Source organism: Trichoderma breve, chromosome 2 (genome assembly GCF_028502605.1).
Source record: "Trichoderma breve strain T069 chromosome 2, whole genome shotgun sequence".
Lineage (NCBI taxonomy): Eukaryota > Fungi > Ascomycota > Sordariomycetes > Hypocreales > Hypocreaceae > Trichoderma > Trichoderma breve.
The window spans coordinates 2,310,434-2,333,061 of NC_079233.1; the positions used below are offsets into that span (position 1 = coordinate 2,310,434).

Genomic DNA, 22,628 nt, shown 5'->3' on the forward strand with positions numbered 1-22,628 from the left:
GTCCGCCTATATATCAACCAAATCCATGTCTCCATCTATCAGTAGATGTAACTCTTGTAATACCATTTGAATACCACTGTTGTCAAACAAAACCCATCAAGAACTCCATGAAAAGAATACAGAACTTGAGCCAGGCCTGTCTCTCAGTGACTCGAAGTGAAGGCGTCGTCAACCCGAATTGTCATCACGCAACAGAAGAGTGCCGTGTGATAGCCGGATGTGGATTTCATGGGGGATTGGCCTAAGTGCTGGAGGTAATTCTAGAGCGTAGTCTTGTCGCTGGCATCAGGCTGATCGAGGGAAAGGCCCTCTATATTATTCCTACACCTAGTTTCAATTTCGCCGACTCTTCTTCCGTTTACACCTTGAACTTTTTTTCTAATTTTTTTTATCGTTCTCTTGGCTCGGAGGTGACCATGGCCTGTCTCTTTTCGGTCAGGATTGTTTCAGTCGTCCTAAGCAGCCTATATGAGCCCAGATTGATTTCTGAGGGATCTAAAGGAGACTCACGTGGATTTTTCTTTCTTATCATTTCCATTACCGTCGGCATTACCATTGGCGTGTTTGCTGCCTTTGTCGCGGTTCACTAAGTGGGCTGGTAATTGGACGTCTCTCCACGAAGGCGCTGTATCAATGTCCATCTCCTGTCCGGTTGGGGTAGTCAGTATAATCGTTGGCATTGACGACCCCTCCCAGTGAGACATGGCATGTTCGAAATCTAATAGCTGCAGTAGCTTGGTCGAGAGATCAACGAGTTCTGATAACTCGGCATCCGGCGTGGGTGACATTCTGAAGTCGAGGTGGAGGGCTGTTAGTGTATAAACGATTATAAACGGTCTTCCGCCAAGAAGCTTTTGCTCTCCAGGAAGTTGGAGCAGATCGGGTAATATGCTATAGATTGTGAGAAATCTTTGAGAGCAATTCAACATTGGGTAGGTTGTTTATCTTTTGGTGTCATGCCGCGTAGCTCATACGTTTTCTTTAGACTCTCCCGAGCCTTCACATATGAGTCGACCAGCTGAAATATACTTCCAAAGGGACCTGTGGTTGCTTCATTTTTCACAAAGCGCAGCTTTGTTAAAGCCAGTTTACCCCAAGGACGTCGCGCCTGGTCAGGAACACGCAGCTTGATAGCATAAAGTTACCGATGAAAAACTAGAGCAAGCCCCTTTCGAGGCGTACCGCAATCGATGGCACATACTTCTGGAGATCATTTCTCAAGAAAACCATATTTCTTTGGCTTTTTTCTTCTTCTAATCTCTTGACCTAGTTCTACCAAACCCTGTTGGCCGTTTACCCCCGTTTTGCAACGCGGGAATATTTGGTAAATGAAACGGCTTCTTCTGGGGAATGTCGATTTCCATATTCACTGCCCGCCACATCTCCCACACAGTCGCTCTCCTCGCTGGCAACATGCTGTACTGTAAACTATACAGATTTTTTCTGTTAATCGGAGGGACAAACTGTCCAGTCACCAAACAAAGCAACACTCGCGGTGATAGGTAGTGCTTGCGTATGCGGTGAGCCATTTGAAAGTATTGGTTGAACATGTCGTGGAAGGGAAGGGGAATGTTCTGTACAGATCAGTCAGGGCCACTTTTTTCCTCCTAGTCATAAGGTAGAAGAGTTCATACCTTGAGATAGATAATGGAAGTAGGGGGCTCATTAAAAAGTTTATCATTAGTGTCGGGGATTTTAGATTCATGGGTATCTCGAAGTTCAAAATGAATGCCACCTAGTCCGAGTTAACCTCTGTGGCTGTCTTTCATGTCGCTCTGTGCCATTTTGTACTCACCAGGTAATCTACTTGGGTCCTTCAACCTCAACATTAAGGCAAAAAGTGGGAAATGATTCAAACATGATAGCAACGTATCAAAGCCTGCCTTGAGTGATATGATAATCATCCTAGCAATGGCAAAGTTGAGATAGAAAACCATCACTGTGGGCAAAAGAAAGAATAGAAGGGTAAATAGAATTGTCCCAACAAGCAGCTGATCGAGGTCATAATCGCACGAATCGATACGATTGCGGAGGACATTGTGTTTTTTCCCTCGAAATAGATGGAAGAGAGACCGCAAAATGGTGAGCTGCCAGTGGTATATCCTTGCAGACGCGAGATAGAACGAGTAGATGTGCATGGTGAGAACCGATAATAAATCTGAAAACATTGCGATAGGCATGCTTGCCCCTGCAAAAGACGAAAACCCAATGAACCAAATGATGTGTGGCAGCATGGGGCTTAGAGTCTCGATGCAACCTACGACGCGAGGCTATGTCAGTTTGCAGAATTTCTGCGGGGGGAAGCGAATTGCAACTTACTTGACCAATAGTCAATGACCCAGAGAAACAAATCGCCAAGAAAGGCAGCTAATTCACCGTTCAATTTCAGGCCTGCGGGCCATCCCATAAGCCACGATATGCCGCGTTGGAGTGCCTCTACCGTGTATGTGCGCAGGAGATCTCGAATTTGATCTGCAACCCAGTCCTTGTGCTCAATGATGTACGAGCCTACAGCCATACCGATAATCACATCGTTGGCAACAAGCCAAAGGCTGTTGTAGAAACGAATGTAGTCCGGATGGCTAGTAGTGACACTTGCCCAGTTGGCTTTCCGCTGGCGGAGAGTAACATATTGCATCGGCCAATAGCAGAATTGCTGGAGACGAATCTCAATCTGCTGGGCGGTTGCAGAGATATCCTTGAGGGCGGCATACCCTGGTTTGGCTCGAAATTCCAAGACAATGAGGAGGATTTCCGCCACCATCCTATGGAAGAGCAGCACCAGAATGAAAGCCTTTTGTACAATTGGGAAGAGGTATACTGAAAACAGAGTCCACAACTGCACGAGCACATAGTTCCGCATTGTCGTAGCCGACTCCACTACCCTCTCGGAGACACTAAGGCCTCGCTTCGGTCTTGGTCCAAGCCGTCCCACGTTCTGCTGCAACGCCTGCTCCAGCTCCCAGGACCAATTGACCTGATTGACAATTTTGGGCAGCGCTTTGTCTCTGGCGGAGGCAACTCGCCTAACGATGCTGTGCTGCTTCAGCTTCTCGGCCAGTTTACGGCGATTTTCCTTGATTGCCTTTTCCTGCTTGGTCTCTTCGCTGTCATCTTCACTACTCGCAACATCCTCGGGGAGCGATCCTTTGTCCCCTAAAGCCAACGCTATTGGATTGAGGGATATGTACTGCATGCCTTTTGGGTGCGGCCTGTCGTAGAGGATGAGTTGGATACTGGAGGCCTTGGCGCAGGAAATCCGGGGGTAACGGCTGTTAGTGCTTGTCTTGGCGCATACCCACGAAGGGTCAACCGCGCTTTGACTTGCCGCATTGGAAATACCTAGAACATGCATCGACGAGTGCCCACAGAGGTCATAAATCCGGCTCGGAGAGTGGGGACCACTCCGGAAGAAAGTACCGGACCTGAGATGGAACTCGACATTATGCGCCTAGAACTGTTAGCAATGAGGTCACTTCAGGAGGAAAAGGGGGATAATGAAAAAGCTAACATCAACATCTTCGAGGATGGTGACGACGAAAACATCGAGCGTTGAGTTCCTCCATCCAACAACAACACCAGTGCGATCAGATTTGCGAATGTCTGTCGGCCAAAACACTCTCATCAACCCATCATGCTCTACCATGACAAAGGATGGTTATCGACAGGACGAGGCACAGCACTCAGAAGGAGCCTCGTCGCCTAAGCTGCTCTCGCGCAGATATTCCAGCTCCTTGTTCTCGTGGGTGCTGTAGTTACTTCGCGTTAGCCTTAAGACCAGCTCGAGCGATGGCGTTTCGCAATTCAATCTCGGGGATTTTATATAGCAACATACAAGTCTTGTTTCCCTCCTTGCGACTAGGGCTACTGGCACAAAGATGGCGAGGAAGAAGGCACTCAAGACCACGATGCCGCGGGCTGCACGCAACTAGAAGCAGAGACAATAAAAGATGGACGTTAGACATGCCCAGATAGGCTCAGGCGTGGTGGGCGCAAAGGTGCAGGGCATTGCGACTTACAACAACTCCGTATTCCGCGGCAAATATTGCCAGCTCATAGAGGCGAGTAACGAGGTCCCAACGCGCGGTGATGTAGCCAGCGACGAAGATGCCGAGGGTCACGGTCGAGAAGGGGTGCATAGAGCGTTACTGCTGCTTGTAGGACATGCCGCTGGCCAAGGAGCAAAGGGTCGATGTGATTTGTCGCCTCGAACTCAAGGTGGGATGCCGGAGCGATGGTCGGCGGTGCGCGCGTCACGTCGGCGTCGGCGATTGGCAGGAATAAGCTCGGCAGTAGCAACAGACGTCTCTGGAGGGTGGACAAGCCCAGCAGAAGCCCGAGCCGCAAGCTGGATTATATGCTGAGGCCGCAATGCGAGGTTTCGAGAGGTTTGGCGAGCTATCCCTGATGGCACGTAGCCAAAAGAGCAAGGCGAGCAGCAGCTCCTCCACTAAAAAGCCAACCGCCCGCCAAGAGTGGAGGCTCTCGAGGTGCGTTCGCGCCTCGCAGCGAATCACGTGGCTTGCAATTGACGACCATCCCCTCTGCTTGCGTGTATTTCACGATGCTGCGGCCCGGATATGCATGTTTGCGTCGTGCTTGCGCCAGGAGTACGTAGGCTTTCGACTTACAAACCACCAAAAAAACGACGTTGCGATATTTATATGTACGGATCTGAGCTGCAAATACGAGGTTACAAGTCTAAGCCTCTCCGCATGCCAACGCATCTGCGGGCATGCCCTTCTCCCCTGCTAATAATCGAGCCAAACATTGCTACTCTGGCCAATCATTAATAAACCATAACGTCTTTCTTAGACTTGATTCGTGGACTTACTCCTCGGCGCCGTTAACCTTACATCGTTTTCCTTGTTGTCCTCCCGGGCTTCATCGAGAAGCTTATCTATGCCTCTGTTCTTTAGTGCAACCTAAATCGAAGTGTCAGCACGATATCGTAGTGTCTTTTGCCTCTCCCCTGGCAAGTTCGTACGCTTAGGCACTTCTGATATTCGTTGAACAAGCCAGCACACTCTTTGTTGTCCTTTTCGGCCCCACGAAGATATTCTGTGTAGGTGTAAGTTCAAATAGCAGCTTTGAGCATCATCAAGGGGAATATCTCTCACTTTCGCTATACCATTTTAAAAAGCATGTGTCGTAGCGCCTTGATTCTTGTATAAGTGGAATGTAGAGAGTCTGTTGGAGGCCATGAGCACACTTACTCCTTCACCTCATTGCACTCCGGTGCAAGCGATGCCGACATTTTGGTTTGGCTTAAATCCGGATCGATGTCTCAAAAGGTTGGAGATTGGGCACTCAATAAATCCGGTATGCTCGGATGTGTAGCGACAATCTCAGTACTACTAGATTAAATACTGATATTGATATGCAAATTTCTTCAATAGATGCCGAGTTCAAGACTTGATTCAACTCTTTGCTCACTGTAGGAGCTTAAAGTATTCCAATTTCTTACAGCCACCAACTACGCATTGCAAACCTCAGGCCGTAGTTCCATAAAAAAGTCGAGCTTGCCACATCATTGGTCGCAGTGACACATCTGGCCTAGTCTGATTGGCGGCCGGAACCTTGTCTGCCCAACCCAGAGACCCATATTGACTGCAGGCTGGAGCTTCAGCTTCAATTGAAACTCTCCAATCACAGTTCGATCGCGTCACAGACGCGCTTCTCGAAGGTCGACAACAGCAAGTGCAGCTTCATCGGATCCCGCGTGCATCACGTGCTGTAGCTGCAGCTGAAATACCAAAAGACGCAGAATCAATTCGTCTGAATTATCCGGCGGCCATGGCCCCTTCGGCAGCTCAACTGAAGGAAGCGCTCATTGAGGGGACCCGCGAGGTGTATAGCGCAGAGCCCGACGGTACTTCCGTCAACAAGGTGCGCCGGCATGTCGAAGAAAAACTCGGCCTAGAAGACGGCTTTTTCACTAGCGAGACGTGGAAACAGAAAAGCAAGACAATCATCAAGGAGCAAGTTGTGAGTATCAATAATTTCCAAACAAACCGTTATGCCTCTCTTCCGACCTACCCCGCTAATGCCATCTTTTCTTTAAAGGATAAACTGCTAGATGAAGATGCTTCTGAGCCAAAATATGAATCGGATTCAAAAGTTGGCATCAAGCGGCAATCGTCTGAAATCGAATCCCCGCAGCCCAAGCGACGAAAGAAGACATCAGGAGCTGCCAAGAAGAAAGAGGAGTCGGACGTTGATGAAGCTCCCAAGAAGGAATCCAGCACAAAATCCAAGAAACTTGTATCTCGCCGCAAGGCTGAAGTCGATGATTCCGATGATCAAGATGTCAAGCTAGAAGGAAGCCCGTCACCTGCCAGAAATCGGAAGCGAAGCACGAAAGAAGAATCTAAAGACGAATTAAAGCACAATCTTTCCAGCGAAGGAGGTAATGCGACCATCAAAAAACAGGAGACCCCAGGTGACGAGATCAAACCACCAGTAAAAGACCAGCCCGATTCAGGAGCAGAGGAGGCGAAAGCAGATGTTAAGGATGAATCGAAACCAGAGGTGAACGAGGAGGATGAGTATTCCGATGTAATCGACGAGCCACCACCTACAAAACGCAAGAGAGGCGAAAAGAAAGAGACCTCATCGAAGCCAAAAGCCTCCAAACCAGCAACTAAAAAAGACGCCACGCCGGATGATCCTAAGGATGCGGAAATCAAGAAGCTTCAATCACAGCTCACCAAATGCGGCATTCGGAAGTTGTGGCACATAGAACTAAAGCAGTACGGAGACAATGCCGGAGCAAAGATTCGTCATCTGAAGAAAATGTTGGCAGATATTGGCATGGATGGGCGTTTCTCAGAGTCCAAGGCTCGTGAGATCAAGGAAATGCGAGAGTTGCAGGCAGATGTTGAGGCTGCTCAAGAAATGGACCGTCTTTGGGGAACCAGCTCTGGTGGCAGGGCTAGCAGAAGCAAGGCCAAAACTACCGCCCAAGAAGCCAAAGTGGAGAGTGCAGAGGAGACCGGGGATGAGGAAGACGATGAACCTACTTCGTTTGCTGCGAGGCGACGGAGAGCCCACGCGGATCTGGCGTTTCTGGGAGACGAGAGCGATTCCGACTAGGCGAGCTGCTGGTCAGTTTTTGATTTACTCAGTAAGCGGTTTCTGAAATGTACGGATCATGCGGTATGGCGTTGAGTTTGTGACCACTGGGGATATCACTGAACGAGCTAACGTGATTTCATTTATTTAATGTATTATCTTTGTCTTTTCTTCTTCTTCAATTCATAGGGATATTCATGTTGGGGTGCAAGGACGGGCATTGGAGCTTCAAAAATAAGTCAATAAAGTTTCATTACTAAACGCTAGCCGATTGCTTTTTCCTCCCTCTACTCTGACCAAGCCTTGTACACAATTCTTGAACCATAAGTCTCGCCCTTCTTCACAATGACCATGTCCTTCCATTCTGGGACGTTGACTGCGTTGATCCAACGGCCGGGCTCGCAGCAGAAAGCACTTCGTGCGCCTCTCGCCGGTAGGCCCTCCGCAGCGGGGACGTTGGTCAATTCGCCTGTGTAAAACTGATAAGACGGCTCCGTGCTCAGGACTTCCAAGTGTATGCCGGACTTGGGGTGGAACGCAGCGAGGTTAAGAGCAAGAGGCTGTGTTCGGGTATCGATCGGTACGGAGGATGGGTCGGAGGTGGTTGTAAAGCAGCGGTCGACTGCTGGTTCGACGGGGCCAAGGACGAAAGGCTTGGTGGTCTCGACACCAGGGAAGGGAACAGGGCTGCCAATGGGGATAGAGTCTTCCTTAGCAGGGAGGTGCTGGTTGGTCGAAAGAGTGACGGTGGTGCCGGTGATGTTGTCATCGCCAGTGAGATTGAAGTAGGAGTGATTGGTCAGGTTGATGATGGTCTCATCGGCGCCCTCGACCAGTGTCGCTTCGTACTCGATGCCCAGAACGATGACCTCCTTTCCGTCCACCACCTGGTTTCCAGAAGTGTAGATGACCTTGGCCTCGACGGCGCCGGGATAGCCTTCGTCACCATCTTCGCTGCGGAGAGTGAACTCGACGCTTTCACCACCCTTCAAGCCTTCTACGCCGGGAATTTCCTTGATTCCCACAGCCGTCGGGCCTTTCCAGATGCGCTTGCCCCAACCCTCGTTACCGCCGTGCAAGCTGTGGAGGTCATGATCGTTGGCTGCAAGCGGGTACGACTGGCCGTTGAGGCTGTTGATTTTGGCGTCCTTGATACGGTTGGCAATACGGCCGATTGTCTCTCCGAAGTACGCTGAGTTGTACTTGACATACTGCTCCTGCTCAGGGAATCCAAGCACAATATTTGTGTCCTTGACCTTGAAAGACTGGATGATGGCCCCGAGGGGCAGGAACTTGAACGCAGCGTCAGTCATGGTTAATGTGATGAAACGGTTGGATTGAATGTGCTGTAAATCTGAAGGGCCGGCCCCAGATGTTTATATTTCGAAAATAAGAATGCGATGACGCCGCCTATGGAGATATTATGGGTATCAATGGCGATTATCTCGGATATATTGTGGTCTCGAATTTCCCCATTTCTTTGTAGAAGCGCATTCAGCCTGTTTATCCGTCGCGAAAGCCGTTTGAGCGGATATGTGACGCTCCACAGTCACACAGGCAAGCTTCGATGACGGCGGGGCAATGGCGGGGTAATTGGGGGTTCTGTTGGAGACTGCTGTTAATTTTCGGAGCTCAGACAGGGAATTTCTCCAAGCGTAGGGTCCTGATCCGACGCCTGGAAAAGCAATATAGCCGGAATGTGTTTGCTGATCCGTCGTTACTTGGCGATATGGATTACCTGATTTTGGTTGACTATTTGACTATGAAACTAGTAACAGCTATTCAGCACTAGCTGCTTTTCTTAAACCTCTCACACCATTTGAGGTGACAAAGTAGGTAGGGAACTGCAGTAATTGATAGCGACCTGCATCTCAAGCCAATCTGGATGTAGGTACATGGAGTACCGTGCCCCGTCCAAATTATCTCACAATATCGCAGTCATTCAATTGCACTACTTAGTTGTCTTCTTCGTTCGATATAGGCTTTCTATCTCTTTTAGCAGCACGTCAAGTCGTCTCTCAATTGCCTGTGCATTCACCTGAGGCAGAGAGCGAACATATGATCACGGCTTTAACGCCGGCAGAATACAGGCAAATGCGCTGGACCTCTCAGCCTAGGAGAGCTTCAAATTGTCTGAAACCTCTGTCTGCTGAAATTACCATGGAAGGCTTTGGGTATCTACCCAAACTTCTCAACAATTATTGCTGCTACTCTTGAGTGTGAAACTTTTCCACATTTTTATACCCTTGGGCTTTAAAACTCCGCTGAGGCTATACCTTACAGCGGGCTTATGCCTCCCCCACAGCCCGCTTTCGCCCTGTTGCAGAGTGCCATCAGATCTCTCTCGCTTCCCACGTGGCGCTGTATTGAACTCGCAGCGGCGTCGCTGGTCTTGTGACGCTGCTGTGCAGTTAGCCAGCGCAGCCCAATCAGGTGCAAACGACAATTCATGTCGCTCATGTTGCTGATCCAGCCTTTCATCCGAACACTCGTGCGCCTCGTCCTTGTTTTCGGAATCTGCCTTCCGGCAGCACAAGTTGCCTGACCGCTTTCCGGACCCCAGTTCACGATAGCCGCCGACACGCCATAACGCTGTTCTTCAGCACTCTCCACCTGCTCCTTGTCACCTTTGCTCTCGCTCTCGCACCTCACACTACCGAGCAGAGGATCCTAGGACCATGGCAGACCTCGTAAACGTTACGCCGAAGCGAAAAAGAGGAGCAGATGTCTCTATTTCGCCGTTGAAGTTTTCATTTGATCTCTCCGCGACCGGCGCACCAGAGGAAGGGGGCAACAGCCCTCGCTCATCGACGGTCGTACACAGATTCCGAGGCCTTGCGCTTGGGAACGGCGCGATAGTCGAGGATACTGATGAGATGGACGTAGAATCCGACGCATCAACGAGGAAACGCCATAAGCTAGATCAAGATGCTGCGGTGGTGCAGCCTCAACCAGAGTCCAAGTTGGTGTCGGGACCGGAGATGGAAACTACCGCAGTGGTTGAAATGGCCGATCGCGCTGTGCTACAGCCCGAAGTCCCGCCCCCATCGTCCGAAGGCCTCCTCCAGAAGGCATATCCTTCCATCAACCGCTTATCCGAGTCCCAGTCAAGAAAGAAGAGAGCTGGCACTCCCCCCCTCCGATTTAAGAAAGGGCATCCTCAAGAAGGACTGTCTGACGCCGATGACGAGGCGGAAATCGTAGATCCTTTGCGTGCGTCACTAACCTGGCATGAGGATGAAATTACAATATACGACCCCAATGACAAGGACGACGACGGCACCGGTATCAATGGCGTTGGGTTCAAGCCCACCCCGGCACTTGCGCATGCGCGGGTCATGAAGAGGCGACAGCAAATGGCAGAGTACAGAAAGCGGGAAGAGAACGAAGCCAGAAACAGGAGAAGTCAGAGGCGCCGAGGAGAGCTAGCTGCATCAGCCAGGCGAGATCACAAGTCACCACCTTCGAGGAAAGTCAGATTTATGGATGCTGAGAGCAGGAACATTACTATGACGGCATGATTATGAATATCTACTATTGACGATTGGCGAAATTGGAACGTATACTGGGAATTAGTATGGGCACAGGCATGGGCATGGGCATGGGCAAAGATATCAGAAATATGCCCGACTCACGACGGCGTTTGGGCGCGATCTCTTTTTAACACGAGCGAAATAATTCGGTAACGATCTTGGGGAGGCGGAGAAAGGGTATGGAATGATGGGCGGCATCTACCGACTGGACTGCCTGGCGTTGTGATCCCCCTCTGCCACTTTTACTCTTTTCTCATTTCTTCCTTCATTTCCTTCTTTCTTCTTGTTTTTCGTTTCTCAAGAATTCACAAGGTTGCTTGCCTATGGTTAGAAGATAATAACCACAGTCTGGCCACCGCTTCCATTGGCACTTAGAGAGCTTCAATATACAGCCTATACTCTTCTCTCGTACATTTAATCGAAGTAAAGATTGCTGTAGCATCCAAAATAGAGTCTTTATTCATACATATAATTGTACATGGCAGCTCATCTGCCTTGGCTTTCACCAAAACTTATACCAAGCCTTATTTCGGGCTCTTTGCTCTTCCTCTATCCTCAATTGCTCCCGCCTCTCCTCGGCTAGTTTCTTTGCCTGCTCTTTTCTGTTCTGCGTGACCACTTCGATGTGCCTCTTCATCTGAATCTTCTCGGCACGCCGTTGATACTGGCAGTACTCGTACGATGCTATGCTACCCAAGAGGAAGAAGCCAACCGCCCAGTTGGCAGATTTGGCAGCATTGCCTATCGACAAGCTAAGCGTTAGCCACCAGAACTGACACTTGATATATAGTATAAATAGATGCTCGGCATGAAAGATACCTTGAATCACAAATTTCAAGCCGCCCAAGCCAGCTCCCGCCCCAATTCCCGTCAGCAATCCTTGCCGTGCGCAGGGCGTGTTTGCTACGTTCGCAAAATCATCCTTCTTGATCATTGAGACAGCCTCTGCAAAGGCAGACTTTGAACCTCTCGGAGTCCCATCTGGATTCTTGTCCGGCCCTTGAAGACCGGGAACCTGATCGCCCTCTGCTATCGGCTTCGACCACACGTGCAGCACTTTTTCGTTCGCATTGGGCCGTTCATTGTCGTTAGTCGGGGCCATTTCTGGCTACCTTGCTTGTCGAATTGGTGGCATGGACGGGGCTGGCCCAACTATTTATTCACTGGCAGCAGTTATGACGCTCGAACGATTTATCCTAGAATTGTAGCTCTTAGTGGACTGTGGCTGTGCAAAGCGTTTTTGTGGCTAAAATCAATTAAAGATGTGGCGTTTACTAGCCAGGTCCATTCGCGTATCACGCGTAGCGGCGCGTCTCCCTGACACACATCTTCACGAAACATCCTTGCAGGCCAATTGTTGCTTGGTCAGGGCTCTGCTTGACCTTGTTTGCCAGCCCAAACAGCTGCTGTGCGTTTTGCACTGCACTATCAACCACAACGACAAATAGCTGCTTCACACGATCCTTAATATCATAGCAGCTAGTGCAAAACGCCATAACCCATGACGGACCTATTAACCGATTAAGTTCGAGTTCTCTTATTGCCAGCTCGGCAGCGGTCCCGCCTAATAAACCGTCTTCCAAAATGCCAAACACATCTCTTCGCCGCCCAGCCAAGGGCTATAAAAGAGGAGGGAAAATTGCATATCATGGCGCAAAAACCCGGACTTTCGCTGCGTCTTCAAGGGCTGAAGGTACCTCTGCTGACGAAAAGTGGGAGCGTACTCGCTTGGCCCAGAGCATTGACGACAAGATGGGTTTTGCACGATACGAAAGCGGAAAGAAGAAGGAAGGATGGCTGGTAAACGTTCAACCAACTTCTGTCGAAGATGAAAGGATACCGGGCGGTCGAGCAGCATTAGACTGCTACTTCATCGAACTGGACGGAAGCACTTTCAAGGCTACGGTCGAATATGATCCTTATATCGTAATTGCCGTCAAAAAGGGCCGCGAGTCTGAGGTTGAAGAGTGGCTGAAGAGAGTGCCAGGTGGTGGCGTTGTGAAATCACTTAAGAGGGTAGAAAAAGAGGATCTCAGCATGCCGAATCACTTAATGGGCTACCGACGGACGTTCATTGAGATTCGGTTTGCCAATGTCGGCGATCTGATGGCAGCGAAAAGAGACATCATGCCAATTGCGGAGAAGAATAGGAAAAACATGAATGCCATGGATGCTTATGCTGAGGTTGCTACGTGAGTATCACAGCCCGCTGTCGAGGATATCTTTTGGGATGTCGGTTGGATTCTAACACTTATAACTGCAGGACTAATGGCGACTTCGACCTTTTTGATAACGATTTACGAGATGATGATCGAAACACGAGCACTTCTATTTCTGAAGCAAGCGACTTTATCGTCGATATACGCGAATATGATGTTCCATACCACGTTAGAGTAATGATAGACTTAGGTATATATACTCCTGCTTGTGATAACAACTTAGGCTTGACTAACTGAGACTTTAGATATAAGAGTCGGAAAGTGGTATTTTGTTGAAGCAAAGCATGGCGTCACAAAAATCACATTAAACGAGGACAGATCTTTGCCAGCTGATCCTGTAGTTATGGCATATGATATCGAGACATCAAAACTGCCCTTGAAGTTTCCCGATGCCGCTACCGATCAGATCATGATGATATCATACATGATTGACGGACAAGGTTTTTTGATCACAAACCGAGAAATCATTTCCGAAGACATTGGCGATTTCGATTATACACCCAAGCCGGAATATCCCGGTCCTTTCATGATTTTCAACGAACCGGACGAGAAGTCGGTCATTGAGAGGTTCTTTCTTCACATCAAGGAGGCACGTCCTACTGTCATTGCAACTTACAACGGTGACTTTTTCGATTGGCCGTTCGTTGAGGCAAGAGCAAGCGTAAATGGTATCGACATGTACCAAGAAATCGGTTGGAAGAGAGACAGCGAAGACCAGTTCAAGTGCAACTATAGTGTTCATATGGATTGCTTTCACTGGGTCAATCGAGACTCTTACTTACCTCAAGGATCTCGAGGCTTGAAGGCTGTCACAGTTGCCAAGCTAGGATATGATCCCGACGAACTCGATCCAGAATTGATGACACCATATGCAGCGGAGCGACCGCAGACGTTGGCCGAGTACTCAGTTTCCGATGCCGTTGCAACTTACTATTTGTATATGAAATACGTACACCCCTTCATCTTCTCTCTCTGCACGATCCTGCCATTGGGAGGAGACGACGTCCTCAGAAAAGGCACTGGCACACTCTGCGAAATGCTTCTGATGGTGCAAGCATACCAGCAGGAGATTGTGCTGCCAAATAAGCATGTCACGCCAAAGGAATCCTTCTGGGATGGCCATCTACTCGATTCAGAGACCTATGTCGGTGGTCACGTCGAGAGTATCGAAGCTGGAGTCTTTCGGTCCGATATCCCTGTCAATTTCGCTGTTGATCCCGGTGCAGTTGACGAGCTCTTAGGGGATATAGACAATGCTCTCAAGTTCGTCATTACCGTGGAAGAGAAGAAGTCTCTAGACGATGTTACCAACTATGATGAAGTCAAGCAGCAGATTGTGAGCAAGCTTATGAGCCTAAAAGAAACCCCTAATCGTAACGAAAGGCCGCTCATATATCATTTGGATGTCGCTTCTATGTACCCAAATATCATGACGACGAACAGACTGCAACCGGACTCGATGATTTCGGAATCAGATTGCGCGGCCTGCGACTTTAATCGGCCAGGCAAGACATGTGATCGACGATTGCCTTGGGCCTGGAGAGGAGAGTACATACCTGCGAAAAGGGACGAGTATAATATGATTCGACATGCGCTCGAGAATGAAAAGTTCCCTGGTAAAACACCACATGCCCCGCCGAGAATATTCCAAGATTTGAGCGCGGATGAACAGGCAACCCTAGTGAGGAAGCGTCTTCAACTCTATTCTCAGAAGGTATACCACAAAATCCACGACTCCACGACTATCGTTCGCGAGGCAATCATTTGTCAGCGAGAAAATCCCTTCTATATCAACACTGTTCGCGATTTCCGTGATCGCCGATATGACTATAAGGGCAAAGCAAAAGTCTGGAAAGGAAAGACGGAGGCGCTAAAGTCATCTGGTGCCCCTGGCAATGAAATTGACGATGCGAAAAAGATGATTATCTTGTATGATTCTTTGCAGCTTGCGCACAAGGTCATTTTGAACTCTTTCTACGGATATGTCATGAGAAAAGGCTCTCGTTGGTACTCTATGGAGATGGCGGGTGTTACTTGCTTGACGGGAGCCACGATTATTCAACTCGCTCGTCAGCTTGTTGAGCGCCTTGGCCGACCTCTTGAACTGGACACCGATGGTATCTGGTGTATGCTTCCCGCTACCTTCCCCGAGAATTTTGCCTTCAAATTGAAGAATGGCAAGAAAATGAACATATCCTATCCTTGTGTCATGCTCAACCACCTTGTGCACGACAAGTTCACCAACCACCAATATCAGACTTTAGTGGACCCCAAAACTTTCAAGTACGAAACTCATAGCGACAATTCCATCTTCTTCGAAGTTGACGGCCCGTACAAGGCAATGATTCTGCCCACCTCAAAAGAAGAAGATAAAAACCTGAAGAAGCGATATGCCGTGTTCAACGACGATGGCAGTCTGGCAGAATTGAAGGGATTCGAAGTGAAGCGCCGTGGTGAGCTTAAGCTGATCAAGATCTTCCAGCAGCAAATCTTCAAATTTTTCCTGGAAGGAGAAGATTTGACACAATGCTACACTGCCGTGGCCAAAGTTGCAAATCAATGGCTAGATGTATTGCATAACAAAGGATCTACGCTTGCGGACGAAGAGCTGATGGAGCTGATTTCTGAAAACCGAAGCATGTCCAAGACGCTGGAGGAGTACGGTAGTCAGAAGTCTACCAGTATCACAACTGCGCGGCGTCTTGCCGACTTTTTGGGTGAACAAATGGTCAAGGACAAAGGTCTGAATTGTAAATTCATTATTTGTTCTCGGCCACGAAATGCACCCGTCACGGAGCGAGCTGTTCCCGTCGCCATCTTCTCTGCGGAAGAAACTGTGAAACGCGCATATCTGAAGAAGTGGCTCAAGGAAGAACCTGTAGATACCGACCCTCGAGCTCTGTTGGACTGGGATTATTATCTGGAACGTCTAGGATCCGTTATCCAAAAACTCATCACCATTCCCGCCGCGTTGCAAAAAGTCCGCAATCCCGTTCCTCGAGTACCTCATCCCGACTGGCTTCAACGAAGGATAAACATGAAGGATGACAAGATGAAGCAAAAGAAACTTACGGACCTCTTCAGCGCCAAAGAACCGCTAGCAGACATTACGAATATTAACGGCTCTCGGGCGGAAGACATGGAGGACTTTGGCTCCAAGCTGCTGAAGCCCAAACAGCTCGGTGCTCTCATCGCATCATCCCAACCACCACCTATCTCTCAAAAGCGCAAGTCTCCCGAACCAGCAGAAGAGCCAAACCCTATGACCGCTTTGCCGAGCGCCATACCTGATCCATCTGAAGACTATGTTGATTTCTTGCAATATCAGAAAATGAAGTGGAAGTTGCAGAAACAAGCACGTATTCGGAGAAGGCAGCTGTTTGGCGAGAGAAGAGGCAATGTGAGCAGCAACATTCAACAAACGTTTATGAAGCAGGCGCATCTTACGTTTATGAATACGTGGCAACTGCTTCATCTGAAAGCCACCGACACCCCTGGTATCGTGACGGCGCACGTCTTGATTGATGCGAAGATCCATACGCTAAAAATTAACGTTCCTCGACAGGTCTTTCTCAATCTTAAGAAGGAGGAACTGCCAGACGTCGAGATTGCCGGGTGCCAGGTTGAACAAGTAAACTATACTCTCCCCAACGGGCATCAGTCTAAGCATCTCTTCAAACTTACCGTTCCGGAAGACGTCTACTTTAACGAAGCAGAAAAATTCTCGCTCTTGTTCAATCACCCCAGTGTAGAGGGTGTGTATGAAAAACAAGTACCCCTGAATATTCGCGCAGTGCTTCGGCTGGGCAATCTCTGTGCCATCGACGAGGAACAAGAAGCTGTTCTTGGCAGGGGTCTCGAGCAAGCATTCGATCTGATGGGCCTTAAACGACCAACCAAGCCAAGGACGTATCTTGAGTCATCTCCATTGGCTTACATTTACATATCTCACATCACCGCAGGGGATCGCCAAATATTTGGTCTATTCTCAACCACAAGTGATCAGGCCTACGTTGTGATACTGCAAAAAGGAAGAGATTCTGGCTCGGATCTTCCGAATATCACCAAGTTGTACTCTGAACTGCTAGCCAAAAGAGCAGAGGAAGCTGCAGGCACGAATTGGCAGGATTGTTTCAAATATCAAGAGAAGATCACCTTCAAGATCACCCAAGTGACAACACGGCGCAAGGCCCACTTAGAGGTCGCAGATGTCGTCCGAAAACTTCGCAAGGATGAATCGCGGCCACAAATGATGGTTATCCAGTCGTCGCAGAGAAATCTTTTGGTTCATGACATTCCTATTCTGGGCGAATTTCCCGTGTTGCCCCTCAAGTACGATGCTTCCGACAGCTCACTGCCGCCCTTGGGTTGGCAAGCAGTTGTTGCGCGACGTCTGGTTGGCCACTACCTAGGGCTTGGATCCTGGATCTTGCACCTTACAGCCTTGGCGCGCTATGGCGACGTTCCTCTATGCAACCTAGAGCGTGATGATCCTCGTTTCCTAATTGACATTGCCTACGCCAGACGGCTCCAGGCAAATGGGGTGGTGCTATGGTGGTCTCCTGACCCCCGACCAGACCATGCTGGTTATGAAAAGGATGACATTGTCGGATCACTCGACACTGTCAAGATGCCTAGCATCAACAACCCCGGAACTTACTCTTCGGTTTGTATTGACTTGGATGTTCGCAATCTTGCCATCAACACTATATTGACCTCCTCCTTGATCAACGAGCTTGAAGGCGCTGAATCAATATCATTCAATCCTACAGCCGATGGATCAGAGATTCTTGCTTCGGAGAATGGGTTTGCCAACGCCGGAGTCTTGGTTCTTCGTGAGATGGTCAAAGCCTGGTGGGCAGAAGCTTGCAAAGGCAGTACGATGGCCGATGTGCTTGTTCAGCATCTCGTCCGGTGGGTTGAGAACCCAGATTCCTTCATGTACGACCGAGCGCTGCACTACTATGTGCAAATGATGTCTCGAAAGGCATTCCAACAGCTCATGGCAGATTTCAGGCGGGTCGGTTCGCAGGTCATCTTTGCCAGCGCAAACCGACTGATCCTACAGACGACGAAGGCCGAAGTTGGCAATGCATTTGCGTATAGCCAGTACATTATCAAGTCGATCAAGAGCAAGTCTCTATTCCACTTCATTGACTTGGAGATCAAGGAATATTGGGACTACTTAGTGTGGTACGACGAGTTTAACTACGGTGGCCGAGCCTGTCAGGAGGTTGCCGAGTCTGACGAACAGAACCTGGAGACCATTATGCATTGGCAGATGGCCACGTTCCTGCCCGTCCGTCTACAGTCTACCTTCCAAGACTGGGTGATTGAATTTATTCAACTTATGCATAAACTAAAACGACCGGAAAACAATGACCCTGACTCAACCCCACGACTCACTCAGCTGCCGAGTAGGAATCAAGAACCCAATGGCGACACTCAAATCATCTTGGGTAAAGCTTTTGAGAAGCCAATGAAGAAAGTCATCGTCGGTCTCATTAATCAGCAGAAGCGCGAACTCATGCATCCAGAACTGGCAGAGGACTATAGCTTCCCCTCGCTGCCCGGCTCGCACCTTTCACTACGCAACCCAATTCTTGAGCTCGTCAAGTCGATCACGCAGGTGCTGTCTCTGGATAAGAACATCACGCTTGAGGCAAGATTACTGCGTAAAGAATTGCTTGCGCTCTTCGAAATTCGTGAGTTTTCCAAGGAGGGAGCGTTTACGAATCCCTCGGAGAGCTTGAAACTATTGCAAGTGTCTTGTGACAGCTGCACAATGGCGCGGGATTTGGATCTCTGCCGCGACGAGGATCTGTTTGGCTCTCCTGGAGAGAATGGCGGACAGAGCTGGCACTGTGGCTTCTGCAACAGCGAGTACGATAGGGTGAGCATCGAGGAGCGGCTGCTTGCCATGGTGGAGGGCTGGACGACAGATTGGGCTAGTCAGGATCTCAAGTGTGAACGGTGCGGTGCTCTGAGAGTGAATGACTTTATGGAGCATTGCACTTGCAGCGGTGAATGGAAAGAGGTGTTGTCGCGGGATGAGGTTGTGCGCAAGTTGGCCGTTATGAAGCGGGTGGCCCAATATTATGGCTTGAAGATGCTTGGAAATGTGGTCGAGGGACTGTATGAGGGACTGTAAAGATGTAAATATGGACAGCTAGGAGGTGTGTTGGCTTTTAGAAGCATTGATTCGGCGTTGTCTTTTTCCGGGGGCACTTGGGTTTTATAGCAGTTATATGTCGATATATTCATGAATCCATATGTCCATAAATCTTAAGGTATTTGATAATTCTTTGCATAGCAAAGGGTTTCCGCAGTGATACGCCAAACAAGTTAACCATGCAAATATGAGAGAAAAATATTAGTCAAGTCCATACGCCCCTGACTTTTCCTTTCCATTATTCATATATTCTTTGACCCGTTCTCATAAGCTTCTACACTCTTCTTATGCCAGAATAAGACCATTCCTATATTCCTTTCACCCCGCAAACCCTCCGCGAGCCATCTTCTTAGCCCTTGCATCCCGTCTATGGTGATTCGCTCTCGCTCCTTTATGAGCCTCTTTATTCTTCCTAGCCATTTCCGTATCCTTCTCTCCCGTCGGTCCGGCAACATTCCCTCCTCTGCCACGACCTCCTCGGCCGCGTCCTCCTCTCGCACGCCCGCCTCTTCCGCCCCTATTTGAGCCTCCGTCCGGATCACTCTCCTCTGCGCCTGAACCGGCAGGACTGGCTCTCCATGAAGTGCGTTCGAGCTGTGATTGCTGGCCGCTCCATGCATATTTAGCCTCCAGACGCTTCATCTGGGTAGGATTCCTCTGCAGCATGACTGCCCATCCTTCGATGGCCTCGTCAGCCATGCCTGTTTCATCCCGCAGTTTTGTGCGGGTAGCGCTCCTCCTCGTCTCTGCATCTCTTGCAAAGATCCTAAGATCCGCCTGGAAAGCACGGAAGAGAAGCTCTTCGTTGCTGTCGTTGACACCATCGGCTTCCTGGTTGCCTGCATCCACGGTGCCTCCCACGTCGGCGGCATCATACGTGTCGTCACGCTCGTCGTCGTCTGGGTCAAGCGCCGCCAGAGCGGATAAGATGGCTGCCTTGTTTGGAGCTGTTGACTTGTCCCTGAGGACGTCGTCAGCCGTCTTCTCGGGGTTCTTGCCAAAAGAGATTTTGGAAGTGTCGACTGCCAGCCGATCAAACTCATCGTCGTCGAAAACGTTGCGTCTAATGGGTAACTGTGTCGGTGTTGAGCGAGGCGCCAGGTCTTTATGTGCTTGAGTATCTGGTTGTGTATGTGACCTTTTCAGAAGAGATTGTTAGCTAAGTCACAAGAAATCCACTTCGCAAAAAAAAAAAAAGGAGATACTGAGAAACTCACAATGGCTCTGTCCTGTCCGCAGTGGCAAGATGCGGCGGTAGCGTTTCATCAAACAGATTCGCAATCACTTGCTCCACGTCGCCATTATACTCATCCAAGCATTTTGCTATGAACCCGGCCCCCATGTCCGGGAAAATGTCCTGAACATGGGTGATTTGGCTCATCTGGTGGACATGTATCTCCGCATGTACATCCTCAGCTGATTCTACTCCCTTTCCTTTGTCCACCTTTCGCTTTATCAACTTCTTTGGCCGAACAATAATACCTGTCTTGAAAGATTCCAGGGTAGTGATGCGATTCTTGAGGTTAGATGGCGCTGCTGTCGATGACTCTATTTTCCGAAGCAATGCCTTCAGTATTGGTGTATTCGTCACGAGATCAGCGCCCAGGGAGTCGTTGGGATTCAGGGTCCCTTTCTTGTGTGCCTCCGCAGCCACCTGAATAGCGTATAATTGATCGCTAATCATAGACCACTTGGGAGGCTCTACTTCTATCAACCCAATGAGACATAGGTAGACTGTAGTAATGATGGTCTTGCGCAGAGGTGGATTGATGACCCGAAAGCAGGTGACTAGACCGTCGAAGAAGTCGGATCCAGCGAGTAGAAGTATACATGCGTTAGGAGAAGCATGCAGCAACGGATTCAGACGCGTGAGTTCTAGCTCGACAAGTTTGAGGTCACCCTTACTTCCGGCGTCGAGCTGCGGGATAAGCAGCTTTTTGAGAGAGAGTAATGAAGCTTCGATGGGGGCAGCGTGACTGGCGAATAGCCGCGCAAGCAGCGGCGCAGTGTGCTTCTTTGGAAACGTCCTGGCTAACCCGGCCAGAAAATGTACGTCTAATAACCGAGGTGAAGGACATATCGTCAAGAGCCGTGAGATGAGGCGGAAGATGGTCTTTAACAGCCGCGGTGATATTGTCTTTGCGCCAGATTCGACTGCGGTCTCCTCCACGAATGTTGATACAAATATCGTCAGGGCCTCATTGTCTGAAGCTGTCTGCTTGAATGCGGCATCGTCTAGGTCCAGATAAGCTTGTGATAGTGCAATCCATGCTTCCGATAGAGCATCCCAGTCTTCGGGTGAGATGCGCTGCCGCCACGAGGCCTTTGGGAACGGGGCAAAGGGCGGTAGAGAAACCATGACGTCTTTTCTACCGGTCTGTGTATGCTGGAGAGAAATTTGGTCTATAATGGCTTATGAGGTAGATATAATGATCGGCTACTGTAAGACAGAGGAAAGGAGCAGCTTTTGGATATAAATAAACACTCTCATCTGAAGCCTCTCACAGGCATCTGCCCCCATCATCGCCGAATGATTCATTGGAGATCTCGTTCCGGTTAGTACAAATCTGACCCACCAACTCCCCGGGCGAGGCAGCTGCATCTGCCAATCGCAACGCTTAGTTTAAACTCGCACCATCACCGCAACAGGACTAGCGCAGCGCACAGCGAAAGCCCTAGCTGGACAATTTGCAACCCCACCAAAAAGTTCCGCGATTTCTGCTACTTGCAAAAAACATCACCATCCGCATCAATCGCCAACTTTCCCGGCCTCATCACTTTGCCGATACGAAGATCGTCCCCTTTCAATCCAATTATAACGATCCGTTCGAGTCGTGAAGCCGTTCAAAATGTCTTACCAGAAGAACGACAAGGATGTCCAGGAGCCGGCTGTTAGTTTCCTTCTCCTTTGCGACTTGCGTCGACCGCAGAGCATAGCACAGCACAGCACCCCTTGAAACAGCAGCCGCTAACGTATCGTCCAATGTACAGAAGAGCCACAAGATCCGCATCACCCTTTCTTCTCGCAAGGTCCAGGTCCTCGAGAAGGTCTGCTCCGAGATCATCGACCGTGCCAAGAACAAGGACCTCCGCGCCAAGGGCCCTGTCCGTCTGCCTACCAAGTGCCTGACCGTCACTCCCCGCAAGACCCCTTGCGGTGAGGGTTCCAAGACCTGGGACCGCTTCGAGATGCGCATTCACAAGCGTCTCATCGAGTGCGTTTACTACCCTTTGTCGAGACTTGCGCTTTGTACGCAGTTTGCTAACCGTGTCTCGTCTGTAGCCTCCACGCCCCCACTGAGGTCGTCAAGCAGATCATTGTCAACATCGACGCTGGTGTCGAGGTTGAGGTCACCATCGCTGCTTAAGCGAATCTCCAATCTCGTAAAGATGTTGGAGTGACCGAGACCCTGACGTCGAGGGAGATTAAAACAGCCCTCGCAGCAGATAGGCACAAAATAAACTGGTTCAAGACATATACCCAATTGGTCTCTTTATATAATCATTGTGACTGTGTTTTCCTCTCTTCCAAAGCAGCCCGTTAACGCCGTAGTTTGTCTGCCTTGTGTTCAGAACATGGAACCGTATCAAATAAATGCCCATATTGATCCATTACAAAACTCCATCTCA

General features: G+C 49.5%; 9 protein-coding genes across 9 annotated transcripts; 4 read left to right on the forward strand and 5 right to left on the reverse strand.

The window, feature by feature from the left end:
- Positions 1-1,253: 1,253 nt before the first annotated feature.
- Positions 1,254-4,139, reverse strand: T069G_02933 (n-acetylglucosaminyl transferase component (Gpi1) domain-containing protein; the record flags this gene model as incomplete). The annotated part of the gene is made up of 7 exons (XM_056170143.1): positions 1,254-1,574; positions 1,635-1,735; positions 1,796-2,257; positions 2,320-3,451; positions 3,512-3,637; positions 3,836-3,928; positions 4,020-4,139. The coding sequence occupies 7 exons, from the start codon at positions 4,137-4,139 to the stop codon at positions 1,254-1,256; spliced, it is 2,355 nt and encodes a 784-aa protein (XP_056031035.1).
- Positions 4,140-4,811: 672 nt separating this feature from the next.
- Positions 4,812-5,257, reverse strand: T069G_02934 (uncharacterized protein; the record flags this gene model as incomplete). Its single annotated transcript, XM_056170144.1, has 4 exons — positions 4,812-4,925; positions 4,988-5,061; positions 5,121-5,158; positions 5,217-5,257. 4 exons carry the CDS (start codon positions 5,255-5,257, stop codon positions 4,812-4,814), a joined length of 267 nt encoding a protein of 88 aa, XP_056031036.1.
- Positions 5,258-5,796: 539 nt separating this feature from the next.
- Positions 5,797-7,095, forward strand: T069G_02935 (uncharacterized protein; the record flags this gene model as incomplete). Its single annotated transcript, XM_056170145.1, has 2 exons — positions 5,797-5,988; positions 6,067-7,095. The coding sequence occupies 2 exons, from the start codon at positions 5,797-5,799 to the stop codon at positions 7,093-7,095; spliced, it is 1,221 nt and encodes a 406-aa protein (XP_056031037.1).
- Positions 7,096-7,361: 266 nt separating this feature from the next.
- On the reverse strand, positions 7,362-7,843 carry T069G_02936 (aldose 1-epimerase domain-containing protein; the record flags this gene model as incomplete). Its single annotated transcript, XM_056170146.1, has 2 exons — positions 7,362-7,761; positions 7,821-7,843. The coding sequence occupies 2 exons, from the start codon at positions 7,841-7,843 to the stop codon at positions 7,362-7,364; spliced, it is 423 nt and encodes a 140-aa protein (XP_056031038.1).
- A 1,909-nt stretch (positions 7,844-9,752) lies between these two features.
- On the forward strand, positions 9,753-10,595 carry T069G_02937 (uncharacterized protein; the record flags this gene model as incomplete). Its single annotated transcript, XM_056170147.1, has 1 exon — positions 9,753-10,595. The coding sequence occupies one exon, from the start codon at positions 9,753-9,755 to the stop codon at positions 10,593-10,595; it is 843 nt and encodes a 280-aa protein (XP_056031039.1).
- Positions 10,596-11,109: 514 nt separating this feature from the next.
- Positions 11,110-11,709, reverse strand: T069G_02938 (uncharacterized protein; the record flags this gene model as incomplete). Its single annotated transcript, XM_056170148.1, has 2 exons — positions 11,110-11,348; positions 11,427-11,709. 2 exons carry the CDS (start codon positions 11,707-11,709, stop codon positions 11,110-11,112), a joined length of 522 nt encoding a protein of 173 aa, XP_056031040.1.
- Positions 11,710-12,191: 482 nt separating this feature from the next.
- T069G_02939 (DNA polymerase family b, exonuclease domain-containing protein) lies at positions 12,192-18,977 on the forward strand (the record flags this gene model as incomplete). The annotated part of the gene is made up of 4 exons (XM_056170149.1): positions 12,192-12,799; positions 12,871-13,016; positions 13,072-18,790; positions 18,848-18,977. 4 exons carry the CDS (start codon positions 12,192-12,194, stop codon positions 18,975-18,977), a joined length of 6,603 nt encoding a protein of 2,200 aa, XP_056031041.1.
- Positions 18,978-19,316: 339 nt separating this feature from the next.
- Positions 19,317-21,357, reverse strand: T069G_02940 (CUE domain-containing protein; the record flags this gene model as incomplete). Its single annotated transcript, XM_056170150.1, has 2 exons — positions 19,317-20,136; positions 20,216-21,357. 2 exons carry the CDS (start codon positions 21,355-21,357, stop codon positions 19,317-19,319), a joined length of 1,962 nt encoding a protein of 653 aa, XP_056031042.1.
- A 490-nt stretch (positions 21,358-21,847) lies between these two features.
- On the forward strand, positions 21,848-22,366 carry T069G_02941 (ribosomal protein s10p/S20e domain-containing protein; the record flags this gene model as incomplete). Its single annotated transcript, XM_056170151.1, has 3 exons — positions 21,848-21,889; positions 21,990-22,213; positions 22,282-22,366. The coding sequence occupies 3 exons, from the start codon at positions 21,848-21,850 to the stop codon at positions 22,364-22,366; spliced, it is 351 nt and encodes a 116-aa protein (XP_056031043.1).
- Positions 22,367-22,628: the final 262 nt, after the last annotated feature.